At 41.6% G+C, this 20,793-nt stretch overlaps 1 protein-coding gene across 36 annotated transcripts in view; it reads right to left on the bottom strand.

Moving 5' to 3' along the window:
• The window catches only part of SGIP1 (SH3GL interacting endocytic adaptor 1), a 206,119-nt gene extending 186,652 nt beyond the window's left edge, over positions 1-19,467 (bottom strand). For 6 of the 36 annotated variants that reach the window (XM_040470555.1, XM_040470546.1, XM_040470557.1 and 3 more), the window contains exon 1: positions 18,282-18,610. In XM_040470555.1, coding sequence (XP_040326489.1) covers positions 18,282-18,291 — 10 coding nt within the window. In that variant the 5' untranslated portion in view covers positions 18,292-18,610. Of the gene's footprint in view, positions 1-18,281; positions 18,616-18,710; positions 18,830-19,338 lie in introns of those variants that run through there. The other 30 variants (XM_040470536.1, XM_040470531.1, XM_040470532.1 and 27 more) reach the window with 9 other exon arrangements.
• Positions 19,468-20,793: the final 1,326 nt, after the last annotated feature.

Genomic DNA, 20,793 nt, shown 5'->3' with positions numbered 1-20,793 from the left:
TAAAATGTGAGACAGTATTATTTAGTGGTTCACAACATAAGTTTGAGAGAGAGATCAGTGCACAAGTCCTAAATATTTGGGCAAGTCATAAACTCTCCGATTCTCCATTCTCTCATTGACATAATGGAGATAATGACCATGCTAGTAACCTCATAGAATAATTGTAAATGAGACAAACGCCTATGGAGAATTTAAGAACAGTTTCCAGCACCTAGCAGGAGTTCAAGAAATGGTAGCTATTTTTACGTTAATAAATCTGAGCCCTCCTTGAACATTTCTTCCTCCTGGGGAGGGAAGTAGTTACACCTACTTGTTAAGTGAAATTATTTTGGCGTGGGGCACCTGACTTGCTCAGTTGAGTGTCTGACTTCGGCTCAGGTGATGATCTCATGGTTTGTGAATTCAAACCCCGCACTGGGCTCACTGCTGTCAGCGCAGAGGCTGCTTTATATTCTCTAGCACCCCCTCCTTCTGTCCCTCCCCGACTCATGCTCTCTCTCTCTCTCTCAAAAATAAATAAACCTTTAAATAAATAAATAAATAAATAAATAAATAAATAAATAAACCTTTTAAAAAAGAGAGAAATTATGGCACATTTCAGGGAGAATGTTATTCTCACTATTTCTTATTATACAACATCCAGAGACCTAGGGTTGATCTGGGGCAGCCATCTTTTGGTAAGTTCTAGGGCAGCTACCTGGAGAACAGGAAGAACTAAACTCAGTTATGAGAAACTCCAGTTGAAGAGGCGATTTAGAGGTAATGACCCTGAAGAGCTATTCCTCTCACCAATCAGCTGGGAAAACCAAGAGTTTACCATGAACAGATGTTTGTATCACATATGCACCCACAACATCAAAATTTAAAAAGCATATTTTCACAAGCTGTGGTATGGAGAAATGGAAAAGTCTGAAGATTATTATGGTCTTGCTCTAGGTCAATGATGAATAAAAAAGACTGGAAAACTGGGGTGTCTGGGTGGCTCAGTCAGTTAAGCGTCTGACTTCGGCTCAGGTCATGATCTTGCAGTTTGTGGGTTCGAGCCCCACTTTGGGCTCTGTGTTGACAGCCTCCCTCTCTCTGCCCCTCCCCCACTCATGCACACTTTCTCTCTCTCAAAAATAAACATTAAAAATTTAAAAAAAAGACTGCAGGGGTGGCTGGGTGGCTCGGTTGCTTACACATCCAACTTCCATTCAGGTCATGATCTCATGGTTCATGGGTTCGAGCCCCACGTCGGGCTCTGTGCTGACAGCTCACAGCCTGGAGCTTGCTTTGCATTCTGCGTATGTGTGTCTCTCTCTCTGCCCCTCTCTCTCTCTCTCTCTCAAAAATAAATACGCATTAAAAAAATTTTTTTTAAAAAGACTGTAAAACTAACAGGTAGAAAAATCCTTCAGGGTCATAATTCAACCAGAACAGGTGCTTATACTGCAGAGTGGTTATAGCAATGGGCTCTTTAAAGGGCTTCAAGAGAAAGGGAGGCACTCTCTTTTCTTTCAGAAAGTTTTCTTAAAGAGTCCTCCTTCAGAAGCATAACATAACAACATAGCAGTTGCCACATTGGGATTTGGTTGGCATTCATGTAGGAGATAGAGCATCAAGATTAGGAGCTTTCTAAGGAATCTGGGAGAGTCAAAGATGGATGGTATCCAAGATATGAGTGGCCAGCCCCAGAAACTACTCAGATACCAGGTCAAAAACGAAGTAAGCTGGCAGGAGTCAGGGAGCACAGATGTAGAACAGTTCTAGGCAACTAACCAAGAACACAGTCAACAGACATTTTTGGAGCACCTTGTAACAAGTTCTGGGAAAGCTCACTGCATCCAATATATACAAGCATGGGGTGTGTGTAATATCAACAGTGGCCACAGCAATGATAACAATAACGATAACAATAGCTATGATCAACTGAACACAAAGGACATACAGTAGTCCGCTCTCATCCATGGGGCATACCTCCCCAAACCCCCAAGTGGATGCCTGAAACTACAGATAGTACCGAAGAAACCTGTAATTACTGTTTTCCATACATATACATACCTATGATAAATTTTAATTTATAAAGTAGGCACAGTAAGAGACTGGCAACAATAAAAATAGAGCAATTGTAAGAACATGCTATAATAAAAGCCACGTGAATGTGGTCTCTCTCTCAAAATATCTTACTGCACAATACTCACTCTTCTTGTGATGATGTGAGATGATAAAACGTCTACGTGATGATGAAGCGAGGTGAGTGACGTAAGCTCTGTAGGCTCTGTAACGTAGTGTTAGGCTACTACTGACTTTCTGAAGGTCAGAAGGCAGATCATCTGTTGACTGTTTGACCGTGGGTAACTAAAACCACCAAAAGCAAACCCACAGCAAAGGGGGAACTACCATATGTTAAAAGCAAAGTGTTGTATGATGCTTACAACAATTCTAACTTACCCTCACCTTATCAGGTTAGGTCCCATATTTAAAAAGCTCTTTGAGAATCTGATTCAGTGCTTCCTTTATAGCATTTTGCTCATTTATAATAATTTATTTATCTGTATTAATTTAGTGTCTTTGTCACTATTCTGTAGGGTCCACAAGATCTGTGTTCATGTTTACTTACCATATGCACTGAACACCTAACACCTAGCACAATGTTTGGAGCCTTAATAAATACTTGCTGAAAATCTTGTAAATTCATGATAGATTAAAAAGCTAAGAAAGAAAGAAACAATCAACAAACACAACCTGAAACTCAGGTTTGCCCAAATGCAAACAGCCAGTAAGTTGCAGAGGCAGGACTTGAACCCAGGTCTGTTTTGACTTCTAAGCCTGAACACTTATCTCCTATATCGTAGAGGTAATTAGAAAAGAAAAACAGAGTCTTTGGTATAAAGAAGAATGGAACAGGAACAAGTCCCACCTACAGGAAGCTTCATATATTTTCCTCTGGGTTACGAATACATTTCAGAGAATAGATTGAGCCCCTGGAGGTAGGAGGAGGGGAGCTTCGTTATGAGAGACAGTAGGGGTCTCTTTCAATGGAATTTAGCGAAGACACAGGTTTTAATTGAAAAATTTGTGGAGAAAAATGGAACACGGAGAGGTCAACCTCTGTCAACAGCAAGATCTCTTACATACTTCTATCTTTTCCATCTGGCTTAGAGGGAAAGAGCTTCAGTGATGAAAGCCAGCCTAATAAACTGGCTGATTCAGTATCAAAATGACTATCAAATAATTGAAGTGCTTCAAAGCCATTTAAAAACAAGTACATGAGAAAAAAAGCACATGATATATTCTAAGATTTTCATCGTTTTTACCTGTCATCATGCCTCTGAAAAAATCTAACATCAGAACCATTTGGGTTAGAAACAGAGTTCATTCGGGGCGCCTGGGTGGCGCAGTCGGTTAAGCGTCCGACTTCAGCCAGGTCACGATCTCGCGGTCCGTGAGTTCGAGCCCCGCGTCGGGCTCTGGGCTGATGGCTCGGAGCCTGGAGTCTGTTTCCGATTCTGTGTCTCCCTCTCTCTCTGCCCCTCCCCCTTTCATGCTCTGTCTCTCTCTGTCCCAAAAATAAATAAAAAACGTTGAAAAAAAATTAAAAAAAAAAAAAAAAAAAGAAACAGAGTTCATTCAATAGCTCAATTAAACCATCCCCTGAGCCCTCAGACCTCAGCAGTGACAGTGCTGAGTGGCTTAGGGGAAGGGCACCACAATCCCTTTCAATCTCTCTTAGCTTTCCAGAAAATTAACATAACAATTAAATAAAGTCAGAGTAGTCATTACTCAAACACAGATTCAAGACAACCTCCTCTCAAAACAACATTAAAAAAAAAAAAACAAAAAAACCAGAAGGCCATCTGTAGCTATTCAAGTCCATCCAACATCCAAAGTAATTGTTTAAAGATGCAAATGGAAATATGACTTCTCCTTAAACCCCTCCAGTGGCTTTCCATTGCCTCCCAACCAATTCCAGATCCATCTCCATTGCCCACACAGCCCTGCTTGATCTGAATCTTGCCCTCCTTCTCTCCTGCTTCCCTCCCCTCCCTTCACTGGTCTCCAGCCACATTAGCTTTTCTTTTGTTCCTTGAGCTTTACCAAGTTCCAGGCAGTTTTTTGGCCCCAGCAGTTCTCACTCCTGAAATACTCTGCTCCCAGATCTTCTCACGTCACCTCGTGAAGAAGGGTTAGCTTACATGCCTTCCCTGACCACCTAAAACAGCTTTCACCATGACTCCCACTCTTTTCATGATTCTGTCTTTTTTTTTTTTTTCATTGATTTTACCACCATCTTAAATTATCTTGTTTATTCATTTGGTTTGTGAGTCTTGTTTCCTCAGAGTCGGATGCAATCTCCAGGAGAGCAAGGGTTCTGGGTGTTTTGCTCACTTGTATCTCACATCTAGAACCATGGCTAGCTCACAGCATTTCACTGCCACTGAAAAACTTCCTCTGTATCTTAGCCAAAATTCATCAAGGCAGCAAAAATCTCTACTCTTCAATCTGCCAGTGTGAAGTGGGTTGCCACAAAGATAGAAGATGGCGGAAAACACAAGAAATCCAGATTACATAATTTGATCTGGCAATTAGATTGCACGGATTAGACCTTGCTGAGATTATATACAGAACTATATTTGGTTTTGCAACTAGGCCAAGATAGATTTCATTCGAACACACTTTAAAATGCATTTTAGGGGCGCCTGGGTGGCGCAGTCGGTTAAGCGTCCGACTTCAGCCAGGTCACGATCTCACGGTCCGTGAGTTCGAGCCCCGCATCAGGCTCTGGGCTGATGGCTCAGAGCCTGGAGCCTGTTTCTGATTCTGTGTCTCCCTCTCTCTCTGCCCCTCCCCCTTTCATGCTCTGTCTCTCTCTGTCCCAAAAATAAATAAACGTTGAAAAAAAATAAAAATAATAAAAATAAAATGCATTTTAAATTGTTCCACTGCATATTCATTATTAGAAACATTATTTTTACCCGGTTTCACAAAATTCTATGTAGCTTTTCCCATTCAAATAAATAATTCATCAAATGAGGAAAGGTGTGCATTCCTAGTATCCAGGAATGAAGAAAATCATTTGTATGCGTGAAGGGTGGAAGTTACTGAGAGAACAGTTAACTGTAGTGGGGATACATCCAGAAAGCCTTGTAATAAGAGCTGGGCATTTGAAAACTGGTTAGCACCTTCAAACTTATTTAACCTAATGTGAATTTGAAAACAGTTTCCAAGATACTCAACATAACAACAGCCCTAATATTACTTTATATTTACATGTAAATTTACTGCTTTTAAAAGTACTTTCACATATATTTTGTGCTTTGATATTTACAACCAAGTGAGAAAGGCAGGGAAACTCATTTGCGATCCCACAGATGGGAAAATAGAAGAGATGGGGACTTGCCTGAAATATACAGCCAGGACTTTCAAAGAGGACATAAAAAATCAATTCCTACCCACCTGGTAAATTTTTGGCCTCATCCTCATAGCTAATAAAGAACGGTGCCAGGAGATGTTAGAATTTTTTGAATTAAAATCAATTTCTCTTTCTACGACTTTGCTTTCTCTCCCCAGTGTTAAATGACTTGTCCAAAGTCACTCAGCTGGCTGGAGCAGTGTCAGGACTAGAACCTAATGCAGAACTCCTACCACCTCACAGGGCTATCTTATTAAATGAAAATGAAGAATTCACGACACACCACATAACTCATTAATATGAGCCATTCTAGCTCAATATACACATCAAGCTCCAGCTAACAGTCTAAATGTCTGACAACAGGGAAATCATAACATAAATTGTGATGCAATGGCATATTCCACAACCGGTAAAAATAATGCTTTTGGAGACTACTTCAGGGGGATGATAATGATAGCTAACGTTTCTTGACTGAGCGTTTACTCCGTGCCAAATACTGTTCTTTATGTATATTATATACCACATATATATTATATGTTATAAAAATAATAATAACTATGTACAATATATTAAGTTCATCTAATCTTATCATAGCCTTTCCAGATAGGGATTATCTCATACAGGAGAAGAAACTGAAGCACAAAGCGCGTAAATGAGATGCCTAAACTGACACAGTTGGCAAGCGTACAGAGGTCAAGGGTTGCAGCCGGGAAGTTTGCTTCCAGATCCTACACTCTTAACAAATATACACACTGCCTAGGACAGTGGTTATAATCTAATGTCAATTGTGAAAGCTGTGTCTGTCTGTGTGTGTATTTATACACATGTATGCGTATACATGTACAGGTCAAATTGGGTTCTATGACATAAATATTGGTTTTGCATGTAAAGCTATTAAGAGCTAGCATTCATTGAGTGCTTACTTAATAAGCCAGGTAAATGCCAAGTGAAGTCCATATGTTATCTTATTTAATTTCCCCACGTCTTATGAAGAAGGTGTTATTTCACCCTCTTGACTGCTAATATCGCTGAGGCTTGAAGAGCCTCAGATTGTCCCCAAAGTCCATGTTCTACACTCGCCAAACTGCGGTTCATTATTCCATAATAATGCGATAATCGGTCATTTCAATTTCTTCTTTGCTATCTTCCTATTTTCTGAGTTTTCTACAATGAAACCTGGTCTCTCTCAAAATGAAAGCAAAACAATTAAAGCAGTCAGGCAGATTGTGTGAGATACTAGATCAACTGCATGCTCCTGAACCAGGATGTGGCGCTCCGCCAGAGTGACCCTACACAGCAGATGGGTGCTCTGGGGAGAGGTGGGGGCTCACAGTCCTGGGCACTGCCTGGCATCCAGGAACCACACTGGTGCCTTCAATGTTCCCAACCGAGTAACATTTCATACATCTTTACTATGGGCCAAATATTGCATATTTCCCCCCAAAATGTGATCCCTCAATAGCATTCATGCATTCACTGGATTTTTATTGAGCACTTACACATGCCACACATTAAGAATACAAAATTGAATGAGACACAGTCCTTGCTCTGGAGGAGTCCTTGGTTCTTGGGGGAGGAACAAACAAGGTAGGTATATAACAGAAAATAGCAGCTAAGATTTATTGAGAGCTTAACACTTTACCTCAAGACTGCAGCATCAACCCCTACCTGCCAGTCTGATCTATGGATTCTAGACTTGCAATGCCAGTCCCCACAATCAAGTGAACCAGTTCCTTAAAAATATCTTTCCCCCTCTGTCTCTGTCTCTCTCTTTCCTTCTCCCTCTCCCTCTCCCTCACCCTTTCCGTTTCTCCTTCTGACTCTCTCTTTCTTGCTCTCCCTCTCCCTCTTAACCTATTGGTCCTGTATCTCTGGAGAACTCACTGGCTATAAGTGCCCTTTCTGGTTTAATCCTTATGACCTCATGTGCTCAAATTACCCGTCAGAAAGTTAACTGTTTTTATCACTTCCATTTTCTAGATGAGGAAGCAGGTGCATTAGCTTCCCAAGGTCACATACATGAGGTTTCACCTAGGTCATTCTGACTCCAAAGCCAGTGCTCTTAAACCTTCTGATATGTGGCTTTGAGGGGCAAGAACCAAGAGCTAACTGAGCTCAGGGAGCACCTCACTCTCAATGTGGGGGAATGTGTGAGGCTTCATTGAAGAGGGGCACTTCTGTCTGACCTTGAGTGATCAGAACAGACTGCGACCTTGCAGAAAAGGGAAAGAAGAGCATATACAAGGGAAAAGAGAAGGACAAGGAGCTCCCCGTCTGGCTGGCACAGTGGGATATGAGCAGATAAGGCAGCCTGTGTATGAAAGTGTTATGCCGCACACCAGGGCATTTGCACTTCGTCTTAGAAGCATGGGAATAATCAAAGGCAAGTGGGGGAAAGTGACGTCTTTGATGGCTGTGAGAAGCATGGATTGGAAGCACCAAAGTCTGATCAGGGGTGGTAGCAGAGGATGAAAGGGAGAGAGCCAAGATCTTTTAGGAATGATAATCCACAGCTCTAAAGGGCCTACTGTTGCAAGGCAAGCAGGAAGGAGAAATCAGGAATGAATCCAAACACTGACTGTGGCTTAGCTACCTGGTAGTCACAGTTCTTTGAATTGGAGAAACAAAGAGGCTAAGAAAAACTTGCTGGTTAGAGTCTATAGAACAGGAGTAGGGTCCTACTTGTTATAGGGCTTGCAGACCATTTTCTACCACTGCTACCATACCTAGTGCTATGAGCAATTTTTCACATGTCATTTTTCAGTGATACACTAAGGGCATCTGTAAAGGCTGACTGCACAGCGAGACCACCTACATTCCTGTTTTAGTCATTGTTTTTTGACTTTGGGAAACTGCCCGTGGTAGGGAAAGCAGTGTGATATCATCTCATGTGCCAATTCCAAACAACTGGCAGGGGCAGCCCAGTATGTGATGTTGAGATAGACACTGAGATAGATGTTGAGATAGAAAAAAATGGATGAGGGGCGCCTGGGTGCCTCAGCTGGTTAAGCGTCCGACTTCGGCTCAGGTCATGATCTCGCGGTTTGTGAGTTCAAGCCCCGCGTCAGGCTCTGTGCTGATGGCTCAGAGCCTGGAGCCTGTTTCAGATTCTGTGTCTCCCTCTCTCTCTGACCCTCCCCCGTTCATGCTCTGTCTCTCTCTGTCTCAAAAATAAATAAACGTTAAAAAAAAATTTTTTTTTAAAGAAAAAAATGGATGAGATTGGTTGTGATGTCTTCCATGGACAAGAAAGGGGTAGCGTAGCCCGTGGACATCGAGAATCGAGGGTGATATAGAATATGCTAGTAATTAACAGTATGGTGAAGAGAGGAGAGAAATCTGTAGGCCTATCTGCAAAAGAGGGTGCAGCGATAATCTACTTGAGAAGTAAAACAGCAAGCAGGAATACCTAGCCCCTGAATGCTAAGAAACCACATGTAATAATCAGTCTGAGAGAGAATGATCTGACAAACTAAGTGGCATACACACCACACTTCTGCAGATGTTTTCATATTTATTATCTCATTTGATCTTCACAATGACCCTACGAGGTAGGGAGCTGGCATTATTCCCACCTTACAAATGGGGATGCAGAGGCCAAAGCAGTTCCAGAACTCACTCAAGGTCACAGGACTAGTCAGGATATCCAGCCCCTTCAAGTCCTGGTTCTTCCCTCGACACAGCACTGACTCATTGACATCAGATGCATGAGACATGGAAGCACAGGAGAGAGCTATAAATGGCCACATTGTGTGTGTACTCAGGAGAGCGGTGGACCCTGGGGACACATTCATTTGTGTGTCTTTGAGCAGTCACCCAACCAGTCTCAGCACCTTTGAATGTGAAAGACACCATGGGTTCCAAGTCTTTGTCTATTCACATTTTTGGAATCATTACTAAAAAAAAAAAAAAAATCAACTTTGACATGTCCTCTTACAGAGAGAATAAAAATCCTTGGGTAAGTTATTTCATTTGGTTTTGGTTTCCTCAGCTGTAAAATGAGGTTGGACTAGATTGGTTAATCTTCAATGGCAGCACACACCATCATGTTTTCCTGATAACGGTCAAGGCTTTCACAGAATGTCAGTGAACACCGAACTGTCCTTCTCAGGGAGAAAGGGCTTTTGTTCATAGTGGGAGCCAAGCTTTTTGATAAAACGTTGTGTAGAAGGTAAGCTGTGAAAGTTTAGAGTCTGCTGGCTGGTTGATATCACATTTCCCTCCTCATCATAAAATTCTGGAAAACCAGTGAGGGTCACTGAAAGGAGCCCACTGGGATGAAACACTTCTGTGTTAGGTGACCTTCTTCAAGCTGATGGCTGATCTGAATGATCATAACCTGCTGATAAAATTACTCTGCTTAGTACTGAAGAAGGCTTTTGAAATACTGTGTCCAATCTAGTCAATCTGTTGTTTGCTTGTCAGCCAGAGACCCAGGCCAAACAATTTCAGGTGTGAGCAGGTAAGAGTCAAGCATAGTAAATAAATGCTGGTTCCACCACTTGGTAAGATGGTCACCTTAAGCAAGTCACTTAATATCACTGGGCTCTACTTTCTTCCTATTTGAAATAAGGGTGGTAATACCTATTCCTACCACACAGGGATGATGTAAGAATAAAAAGCATATGTACAACAGTGTGTGACAACATTGTACTGGACCCTAAGCTTCTGAGGACAGAGACGACAGCTGCCTTTTTTCGCCTGTCATATTCATAGTGCCTAGAATACCTGAAACTAAGAAAAAAGCTCCTGATTTATCTGCCGAATAAATGAAGCATTTTGGAAAGTTTGAAGTGTATGCAAATTTCATATAATCTTATGACAATGTCCTAAGTGAGCACAATATTTTACTCATTATACTGTTTGTTAAAGATATGTACCATGAGTCACTCTGCATGGTTCTTTTTAAAAATCCTAAAATACTAGTCTCGATTAAAAGAAGGAGTTGATATGAACAAAAAACACAAATGATGGTCTTTTGTATATAGTCAAACATTTCTGAACTGATATGTGATTTTGATTCCGGAGTCACCCTTGTCATGGGACCATTTCTCTTGTGTGGAAACGTTCAAGCCTAAAGTTGGAGCTGAACACTCAGCTCTAACTCTGGGCTTGGAACCATGAGCTAAGGTAAGAGCATGATATTCACCCATTTACTTTAAAATGTGGAAAGAATGAGTCCAAGAAGCACCACAAAACCAGTGTCAGAATGCCAGGCTTCTGAATTCCTACCTGTCACTAGACACATGGATAACACAGGCTCATGGTGACTAATGCAGAAGGAAGCAGGCCTTACTACCACTGAAGATTCACGAGTGTCTACTTATATATATTACCCCTAAGTCCCTCTCTTGAACATCTCCCTCCCTATCCTTGCTGGTCTGCCCATATTCTGAGGCCTTTGCACATGCTCTTCCTCCTTCCACATTGGATTGTTCCTCCAAATAATTAAATGGCTGCTCACTGCCTCTGTTCCTTCAAGTCTGTGCTTATATGGCTTCTCAGTGAGGCCATCCATTACCACCTTATTTACGATAGCAACCCTCTCCACCCCACTCCTTCCACTACTTCCTCCATCGCCTTTCTCCACTCCATTCTTCTCCAAAGTTCTTATCCCCATCAAATGTACTCTGTGTTTCATTTTATTTCCTATCTCTCCCGCACTAAAAGGAAGGTCCACATAGGCAGGACTTTGTATCTATTGTTCACTATTGAACCTCTAGCATGTGGAACAGGGCCGAACACCTACTATGCATTCATATAATTCATGCGATTTCTGATGAGTACACGGCAAGTAGTTCTATGCTAGGGGCTATAGAAAAGGGTTGCATAACTGCACTTTTGTCTTCCAGTACCGTAAAGGTGCAAGACCAACTTGTGGCATACGTGCGAGGAGCAGCATCCAACAAAGGAGGAGGAGTATCCAACAAAAGGAAGATAGTAATACATTCCAATTACGTTTGTGTTAGGGACAAGTATATTTTGAGATGGGAGGAAAAGGGGTCAATCATTCAGTGTAAACCTTGGAGATAGTAAGAATGGAGACGCCAAGCCATTCAATGAATGCCAGAAACTCTTAGAGCTAGAAGTTCTAGAGGTAGGCAGATCAATTCTCGTATTTTGTTTGCAAGCAAACAGAACCCCAGGAAGTTACAGTAACCTTTTCAAGGCACACAGCCAAGCAGTCACAACACTTAAGACTCAAACCCATGTCTGACTTCTGGGTCCATGTTCTTTCTACAAAAACAATCCACTGCACAAATTCAACGACCATACTGAGTTTCCCAGAGTAATGAATTCTCTGATCAGGAATAATTTGGCATTTGAAAAACCTCATATACCATAAGACACGGCCACTGCTTGCACAAATGTATCATACAACATTACACTCATTTATATTCATTTATTTATTTAAAAATACTTTGCCAAATTCCAAGTCAAACTCTAGCTCCAGGAGCCAGGATCTTCAGATTTGGTCATAAACCAGAGAAAAGCAAAGACTGCCCAGGAACAGAAAGATGGGGTGGAAGAATGAAAGAGGAGAGCGAAAGGCAGAAATAAAGGAGAGCAGAAGGGAGAGAGAGAAGGAAAAATATGTACAGCATATTGACAACAGTGATCCTGGGAACTTCTTTGAATGGCTGTGCTATAACTTGCCTCTTTGTATTATAAAATCATTTCTTTGGAGCTAATCACCAAAATAATTCAAGCTCATGCATATATTGTCAAATGGACTATTTCTTTTCTTTTGCTTCTCAAAATGTATTATCTGTATCTCACAATATCCTACTTCATAATACATTGCTTTTTCTCATTTCATGTTGCTTCTCCAGCAAGAAAACAAGTTTGAGTATTTATTTTTCTTACATCCACTATAATGCACCAAATAATACCTTACAATGTACCATATGAAGTCACTGGAGTCATTTATATCTGGTTTTACTCATTTATCCAATAAATAAACACACCAAGTGTCCACTGTGTGTCAAGAACCAAAGATAAGGAGGTGAATATGATAGACCAGATTCCTGCCCTTGCGGAGCTTAGCTCTGAGAAATTCAGCCCATACACCATTAAATAATGATGAATCATAAATACATCTCTGAGGAGAGAGGGTAGACTGGGATGCACTCAGTGGCCCAGGTTGTGTGTTTGAGAGCTTGGGATGACAAGATGGTAGGGAAGCCCTCCTGAGAAGGTGGCAGTTTTGCTAGGACCACAAGAAAATCGGTCACTCCATGAACTGGCAAAATAGTGTCCTAGGCAGAGCAAAAGCCCTGAGGCAGGAAAGCATTTTTTCTAAACACTCCGAGAGTGGCGGTAAGGCATGCAATGAGCTTGGAGAGGCACAGTGGGCCAGAGTGTGCAGTCTCCAGTATGCAATGAATTTTAACAGAAATGAGAAGATAGAGGAGTTTTTCTCAACAAGGAAGTGACATGATATACGATATTTAAATAAAGATTCTAAGTATCTTTGTGACATTCTGTGGATACACTTAAATGGCATATATGTTCCGAGAAAGGGGACTGACCCCTCTCCAAGCCTAAAGCTCCATCCCCAGGAGCCCTGTCCCTCTAAGCAAACCATTCTGTGCCCGCAGAAATATTTGGTAGTCAGCAGAGAAATCGGTTAGACCCAGCCCCTCTGCCACACACCCACTTTCTCCTTAAGGGGATCCTGCCCCCAGTTCCTGTCTATCTCCTTATTCAGTTCATTATCCTCAGGGACTTTTTCAGACACGTGAGCCCAAATCCATTATAATCCCTTAAGCGTTTTCTCCCTTTCAACTCCTGTACCATCATCTCAGTAAATTCTCTCTCCCTTTATTAACTCCATTTGTGAGTTTCCATAATGAAATTAATCACAGTTCAACAGCAGTATATATGATAAAGTTGAATTGAGAAAAAGTAAACCACAAGTATGGAAGTAAAATTGAACATAATTGAAAATCCAGTTTCATAAGTCTCTAAAACTTCTGAAAATATACCTAAAAACTACCTTCAAATTCTCTCTCCATCTCATTGTCCTCTAATTAGACCTTCCTTTTTACAAATAGCAACATTTAAAATTGAAAACACATTTAATTCCATGGTTCTCTTCTGGCTACTTACTGCAGTATCAGTACTCTTCTTCACACATTTCATTGCAAATATTTAGTATTTCAACTGGCTAATGGGTCAATAGCCTTTGAAGGACCAGTGTGGGAATCTCATCATCATATATATCATTATCCCTATGGGAAAATTTGTTTCAAGTGAGCAATTCATAAACAAACTTTCAGGAACATAAAAGCTGTGAGCTGGTGACTTCCTGCAATTTGTTTATTTGAAACATGGATAACGTATGGGTCAAATCCAACAGAAAGATTCACCCAGTCTTCTAGAATGGTTTAGCTAAGATAATTGTTTTAAAGCTGCATATTCTTTGTAGAGATTTAAAGTTGATCCCTGGAGTTGTATGGGAACTTATGCATACAAGAAGGCCCTTTCTAACACCGAACCTTGAGGAAGGAGAGAAATTACATGAACGATAGTCCATGTATTAGAATCTCATATGCATGCTTAAGATTTTCCAAAATAACTTCACTATTTCTGGGAAATTAAGAGAATTCCCTTTAAAACTTCTTAGCTAACTAGAAAATGAATAGTTCCAGCTTGAAAATGTTTTGTTCCTTTTTGATCACATCAAAGAATTTTCAAATAAATAAAACTCTATTTCTAGACGGAGAAAAAAAAATCTACTATTATAAGGTTCATTGCAACAACAGAAGCTCAATTAATCTGCAATTGTTCAAAATGGTCTAAACAATAATTTTGGAGATAAAAGGCAATAATGAGGAATTAAAAGGCATGGTCCTGTGAGTATTCATATTTAAAAAAAAGAGAGACAGAATATACCACAAAAGAAATCAAGTCCTAGTTTTCAGTTAGGTTACGATGCCCATCTTGATACAAATTTTAAAATGGTTCCTATTGAAATGTTATGAGGGGTCAAAAATATGAGCTTTGTTGTTAAATGAACTTGGGTCCAGAAAACTCTCATCTCTATTCATGAGAATTCAGGAAAAATGTGTATTATGTTTTCTGAGGTAAACACGCTGGGGGCAAAACAGCCAGGTGATGATGCTGGTTCATTGTTTTCCCCCTACAATTCAAGGAGGCAAAATAGATAGATAGATAGATAGATAGATAGATAGATAGATAGATAGATATAGATAGATATAGATAGATATTTGACATAATAAAGGAATCTCATTCATTTTATAGCATCTATTAGGCCTTGAATTGATTTAAAAAACACAAACTTGGGTTCAAATTCCATTCTGCCATTTTTCTGCCTCAAAATATTATTTTTTATTTTTCCAATTTAGAAAAAGAACACCAAAACTACTGCATGCAGAATACACTTATTCACAGGTTATTGTGAATAGTAAATATAATAAAATTTATTAAATCAATTATATCCAGTAAGCCATTAACAATATGCTTGTCAATCTCAAAAATTGTTATACAGGATGAAACCACTGGTGCCCAAACATTTATCCTTCCAGTACAGTACCTAAGAACCTGACCATGGAACTAAAAACAAGTACTTTTGGTGCAGTTCTTCAAGACAAGGGACAACTTCCCAGGCTGCCCTACAAGTAAACAGACTTCCTAAGAAACCCTGACTTAGCTTCACTTATCTTGGAAGGGGTAGCTAAAATGGTATTTTCAAACTTTAATAATAATATGTGAAAACAACAGAATCCTTGATGAGCTGCCCAAACCACATAGACCGCATTGTAAGCTTAACCCATGCATGTGCCTTTAAGCAAATAACTCCCTTTGCTCACCCTCCTTCCCTTCACATTCATACCATGGAAGGCTCCATATCACGTGGCATACTTTAGGAAAGACAACTCAATACCAACCACTGCCGAAAAATAAAGACTGCAGGAATCAATGAATCAAATATAAAATTAAAATGCATGTTTTTAAATAAAAATATTTGAAAGGAATCATGGGGCCACAAACTACTGGTAACATGTTGGAGGCCCCTGCAGAATTACTTCACTACCTTATATGACATTAGTATCACTGTGGAGGTAGTAATGTTCCTCATCTATGACCAGAATTTCTAATAGGCATTGGATGAATGGAGCTCATATCTTGTTCCATCAAAACAAGAACACAAACCTAAACTATGAGCCATTCTGAAGACTATTTGTTTACTCCTGTTTTACACAAAGTAGAGAAGTGGCTTTGAAAAGTTGCCATGGCCATGCTTTCCTGAGCAGCAGACTAACAGACTCTGGTGAATATAGAAATATATATATATACACAATGTAAATGTAGGGTCTCTCCCTTTCTTAATAATTAGTGTTGATAATGTAGTGTTAATGATGTAGTGTTGACGACTACATGTGTGTAACTCTGTGTGTGTGTGTGTGTGTGTGTGTGTGTGTGTGTGTGTGACGGGTACTAGTTGAGGAGAGACACAATTTTAACTATCTTAATGTTGGGTGACACATTCTCAGAGCCCACTGATGTTTCAGTAGAGGGCTTCCATGACAGGATTTAGGGTGACTTTTAGGGGGTTCCTTATCTTTCCAAGGTTATTGTGATAGATGGAACAACCTAACTTCCTCTAGGGGTGAATTAATGGATATGATAACTGCTATGCCACATCTTCAGAATAAGAGCTATTTGGAGGTGAAATTCTGGGATGCAGTATCAGAAACATGCATATATTGCCAAAAAGACTGGCAACTAAGTGGAAATGCTATTGCCGGGCAAATTGATTTCTGGTTAAGATTCCTACCTGCCTTTCTAAGGTCAGGAACCATTAAGATAAGTCTTGAAAAGCATTTAAGTAGGAACCGTGGGTAGATACAAATTATTAGTTTCATGTAAATTTTGAAGCCAATGGGAACACTTGTCCATTTCCTTTTGCAGGGATCTGATGGAAGGGATCCATAGTGTCACCTCTAATTCACAACAGTGCTAAGATAACATCCTTCATTAGATCAATCTGGCAAACCCAGAGCAATAGTGCTAATTCAGCTCCTACACACGTCTTTGTTACAGTTCTCATTTCAGTTTAGGCAGCTCAGATAAGCTTATCATAGGGCTTTGAACGGACATTCTGGGATGGCAAAATAGACAATATTTCCAGGAGAGTCATTAACGAGCATCAATAAATACGACTTCCTTCAAAAAGGACGCTTGAACTCCATAGTTTGCAAAGCAAGAAGTAAAAATGAATGATCTTCCACTCTCATGTGTAAGATTCAAACCTAATCAGAAGGTATGCAGATTTCTTTTTAAGAGATACTGCAACTGAAATTTAGCTGGAGAAATACAGTACCTCTGTAGACAAGATTTGTTTTTGTTTTTGTTTTTGTTTCTGAAGAGGGTAATCCACCTGAGTTTAAATTGAAAAGTGTATCAGTAACACACTTTCTGTTCATCTTGTCTTGTTATTCAAAGATTAAATTCATTTTGAATTAATGAAAATGATTTAATCTTAGAGCATTAGTAATCTCAGTTTATTTAGACCAGTATTTTAAAGAACTTGCTTGAGACCAGGCTCCATAATAAAACGATACCCAATCTCTCTTTTAAAGCTATTTTCTAAAATCTGTGGGCCATGACTGTAGAATTCTTCACTCCCCAAAATTACATTAACAATTTTTGACGTGATAACAGAGAGAGCAAAAAGAATTCATTTCTGCCAAATTAATGCAGCCTACACGACTGCTTTTTGAAACCATCCTCCTCTTATTCCATTTTGGTAAATTTCTAAGGAATGTTTAAAATCTGTAGGACAGACCTTGGCTTTAAGAGGTGGCCTCTCTGCCATTTTCATGGCTGATTTGAGACCCATTATGCACTCGATTCTGCATTGTGAAATCCAGGCTGGGGACAAATTTCTGCCTGTCATCTTAGGAAAGGCCAGGAGTTTTTGCACCATCCTGTAGTGTGAAAACAAAATCAAAGCCGGGGTAGGGCTCCCTGCTTCTTTCTTAATCAGCTTGGTGCTTTTTTGAGGCAATCTTGGCTGTCACTATCTCAGGCTTGGAAGGGTAATTTAGCAGAACAAAATATAGTTTAAACAACATCTCCCCAGGGAAAGTTCCTTCTTATACTCAATATTGAATGCAGAAAGGTAATCAGTAAGTAATCATTTGGAGCTTGGCTAAGAATCATTGCATGGAATGCATTTAGGAAGCACAAAATTCTTTTTTTTAACCTGATAACACCCTGGACCCAGGGCTAAGAGGCGCAGATACTTTCCTCATATTGCTCATTCTGTTGCAATGGCATCCCCATATAACTATAGTTTATGGACCAAATTTGCTGCACCTCTCACCCCAACAATAAGATGTAAATTGCAGAGATAAAAATATCTTACAAAAATTAAGAAAAAATTTTTTAAACAGTTCACTGAAAATGACAGCATGGATAACTCAGTCAATGACCTCTCCTATCTAATGTCAATTTCAGAAAACAAGTTTCCATTGTAAATGTTTAATCAGTGTAGTCCCAGGAACCCAGAGCAGAAAACCTTATCTTCTCTCCCAACTTATTTGCTCTGCAAGCTCTTTCTTAGCTCTATCTCAGCTCCCTGGATGCACTTTAGTTTTTTTGTTTTGTTTTGTTTTGTTTTGTTTCCTCTCAAAAGAGCTGGGAGCTCTGTAGGTTCTGAGCTAAAGAGAAGCCTTGTGGTTTGATTCCATTAGTCTGAGCCCTGGTCCGCTGCAAGCAAACTGCAGCATTTCTGCTTGCAAATCCTGGCAACCAGGTTCTAGACCAGCCACCGACACAGGCTGCACGCATTCTTCAACGCTGTTCTGCCCAAACCTTGCCTGAAGCCAATCAACCACAGCAGAAAGCATCCTACCTTCCATCATGGTGGCAGAATTGCATTCCTTAATTTCCAAGGAGTCTGAAAAACACAGGAGGATACGATTCCAGGTCCCAGCTAAGTCCTCACGACGCTGCTGCCGAGAGGTCTGCTCCGTCCACTGCTGAAGCCAAATGAGACAAATGTTAACCCCAAAGATAGGCCATGGATGCTGCTGGTGCTGCTTCACCTACAGGCTCCCAGGAAGATGCTGCGAGAGAAAGGGAGAGGAACAGCAAGCCGGCCGAGCTGCACCGCCTGCGCTGCCTCGGCCAATCCCTTCAGCTCTGGACCGCGTCACATGGTAGCCAGCCTGCATCTCCTGACACAATACCCCGGGAGAGCACACAGAACCTATTTTCCGTCCCTATTCCCCTCCACCCCCACCCCTCCCGCTTGGCACCCAACGCACAGCCCCTTCCCCACCTGGTGACGCACTTCCCCGCCCCTCCTCTTCGTCTTCTTAAGCCTATTACAGCGGCTGGGTACCCGAGATTAATTATCAGACGCTGCCACCTTAACGGGGACTCGGGCATGAAAGGAGCACCTAAGTGGCTCTTTGCGGAGGGGATTTTTTTTTTAAGAAAAACTTAATTCCCTGCAGTCTGATGTCTTAGCTGCACACTTTTAAGCTTCCATCCCCGTCTCCTTTTGCCCTGAAGGAATTCCACATTTTCAAATGTTACTGTCTGTGGCCTCCGCACACGTCCGTGAGTCAGTCAGTCTCTCTCTCTCTCTCTCTCTCTCTCTCTCTCTCTCTCTCTCTCCAAACTGTCTGTGGCCTCCGCACACGTCCGTGAGTCAGTCTCTCTCTCTCTCTCTCTCTCTCTCTCTCTCTCTCTCTCTCTCTCTCTCCAACCTCCCGCCTCTCTCTGTCTCTTTCAAGAGAGAAAAATCAATCCGGCTGACGTCACATTATAAGCAATTATCCCCAAAAGGATGATGCAGAAGAAATTTCATCCCAGCTGCCTTCAACAGAGCCAGGGAATTAATCGCGCATGACATGCCCAAGGGCTGGGAACTGTCATTAAAACAAAGAAACAAAAGAACCCACCCGAGTGGGGCTCTGGAATCAAACTGGCAACGCTTGAGATAATTTCTGGGGCGGGAGGCGGGAGAGAGGGCAGCAGGCCGGGCGGCCGGGCCCGCGCCCGACGGAAGACAGCTGTGCCCGCCGCTTGTTCCAGAGGCAACCGGGGCGTGCCGCCGGCCGGGACCCGACCCCGCGGCGCCGCCGCTCGGCTTTCCAGTCCCCGCTCCGGGCCCGCCGCGCGCCTCCCCGAGGCCCCGCGCGCGGGCGCCGCCTCCTTCCCCAGGTGGAACGGGGCCGTGCCGCCAACTGCAGGCCCAGTAATAAGCCAACTTTCTTCTAAAGGACACCGTTTTTCGCCCCGCGCCTCCGGCATCTGTAACCGCCTTCAAGCCCATTCGTTCGCCCCGGTGGAAATCCGGAGGGAAGCAGTGGTTGCCGGCTTCTGGCCGGATGGGTGGGTGGAGCCCAGGGTTTTGCAGCTTCCAGGGATGGGATCTGGGTGCCTGCGGGCTGCTGCCTAAGTGGGAAGGGTTATGGCACCCGGGCTGCTTTGGCTGAGGATCTGTCACCTGACTAGTCCCCAGGGACCCCGGGAGCCTTTCCGAAGGCCTCGGGCCCTGGGGGGCGGCGATCTTCGGTTCCCTTCTAGTAGGCTCTGACAGCTAAGGAAGAAGCAGGCAGCGGCACGTGGGAGGGAGGAGTAGGAGGAGGGGAGTTCAGAAGAAAAGGAAAATCGTCTGTAGAACTCTAGGGGACAACAGCAGAAGTGGTCATTTCTCCAATCTAGCACCAGGATTGGGAGAAAAGCCATAACATCACAGAGCGATGTGCATCAGATGAAATAACTTTAAGAAGTAAGATCACCACATGATCAATGTTGAGTCTCTGATGCTACTGTTAATCATTTATGTCATAAACATACCCACGAACTTTTAATATTGCTCAGCCCTTGACATAGTCTAGTTCTTTCTACCAGAGCAAATACGAGGTATTGCTGGCTAAGAACTACAAAAAGAAATATAACTCAAAAAGCTGAGTGGAAGGCATATGAACAGTTAAAACAAACAAACAAAAAACCAAAAACTCAATTCCATAGCAACTTAGAAGTTTTTAAAAACTCATTATTCTCCCTAAGAACAGATATTTCAATGGCCTTGAAATTTCAGAATGACACTCTCCAGGGAGGTACAAATACTTGTACCCTTTTCATTATATCTATGCGGCCATTGAATTTTGAAAGGGAAAAGAAATTACGCAGTAAAACTTGTATTGAGGAAAACTTACACTGTTCTGAAAAATACAGGAAAAAGATTCATTGGTGTATGTGCATTTAGCCAACTTTTTTGTGGTGGTTAAGAACATGGATAAATACTGCCATCAAACAGACTAGGATCAAGTTCTGTCTCAGCCACTCAATGAGCTCTGTGACCCTGTACAAGTTATGTAACTCTCTGTGCCTCACAGTTTCCTTATCTG

Source organism: Herpailurus yagouaroundi, unplaced genomic scaffold (genome assembly GCF_014898765.1).
Source record: "Herpailurus yagouaroundi ecotype Mexico unplaced genomic scaffold, PumYag 77, whole genome shotgun sequence".
NCBI classification, from domain to species: Eukaryota; Metazoa; Chordata; class Mammalia; order Carnivora; family Felidae; genus Herpailurus; species Herpailurus yagouaroundi.
Note: the sequence above shows the minus strand (reverse complement) of the source record. Positions and strands in the feature narration are given on the sequence as shown.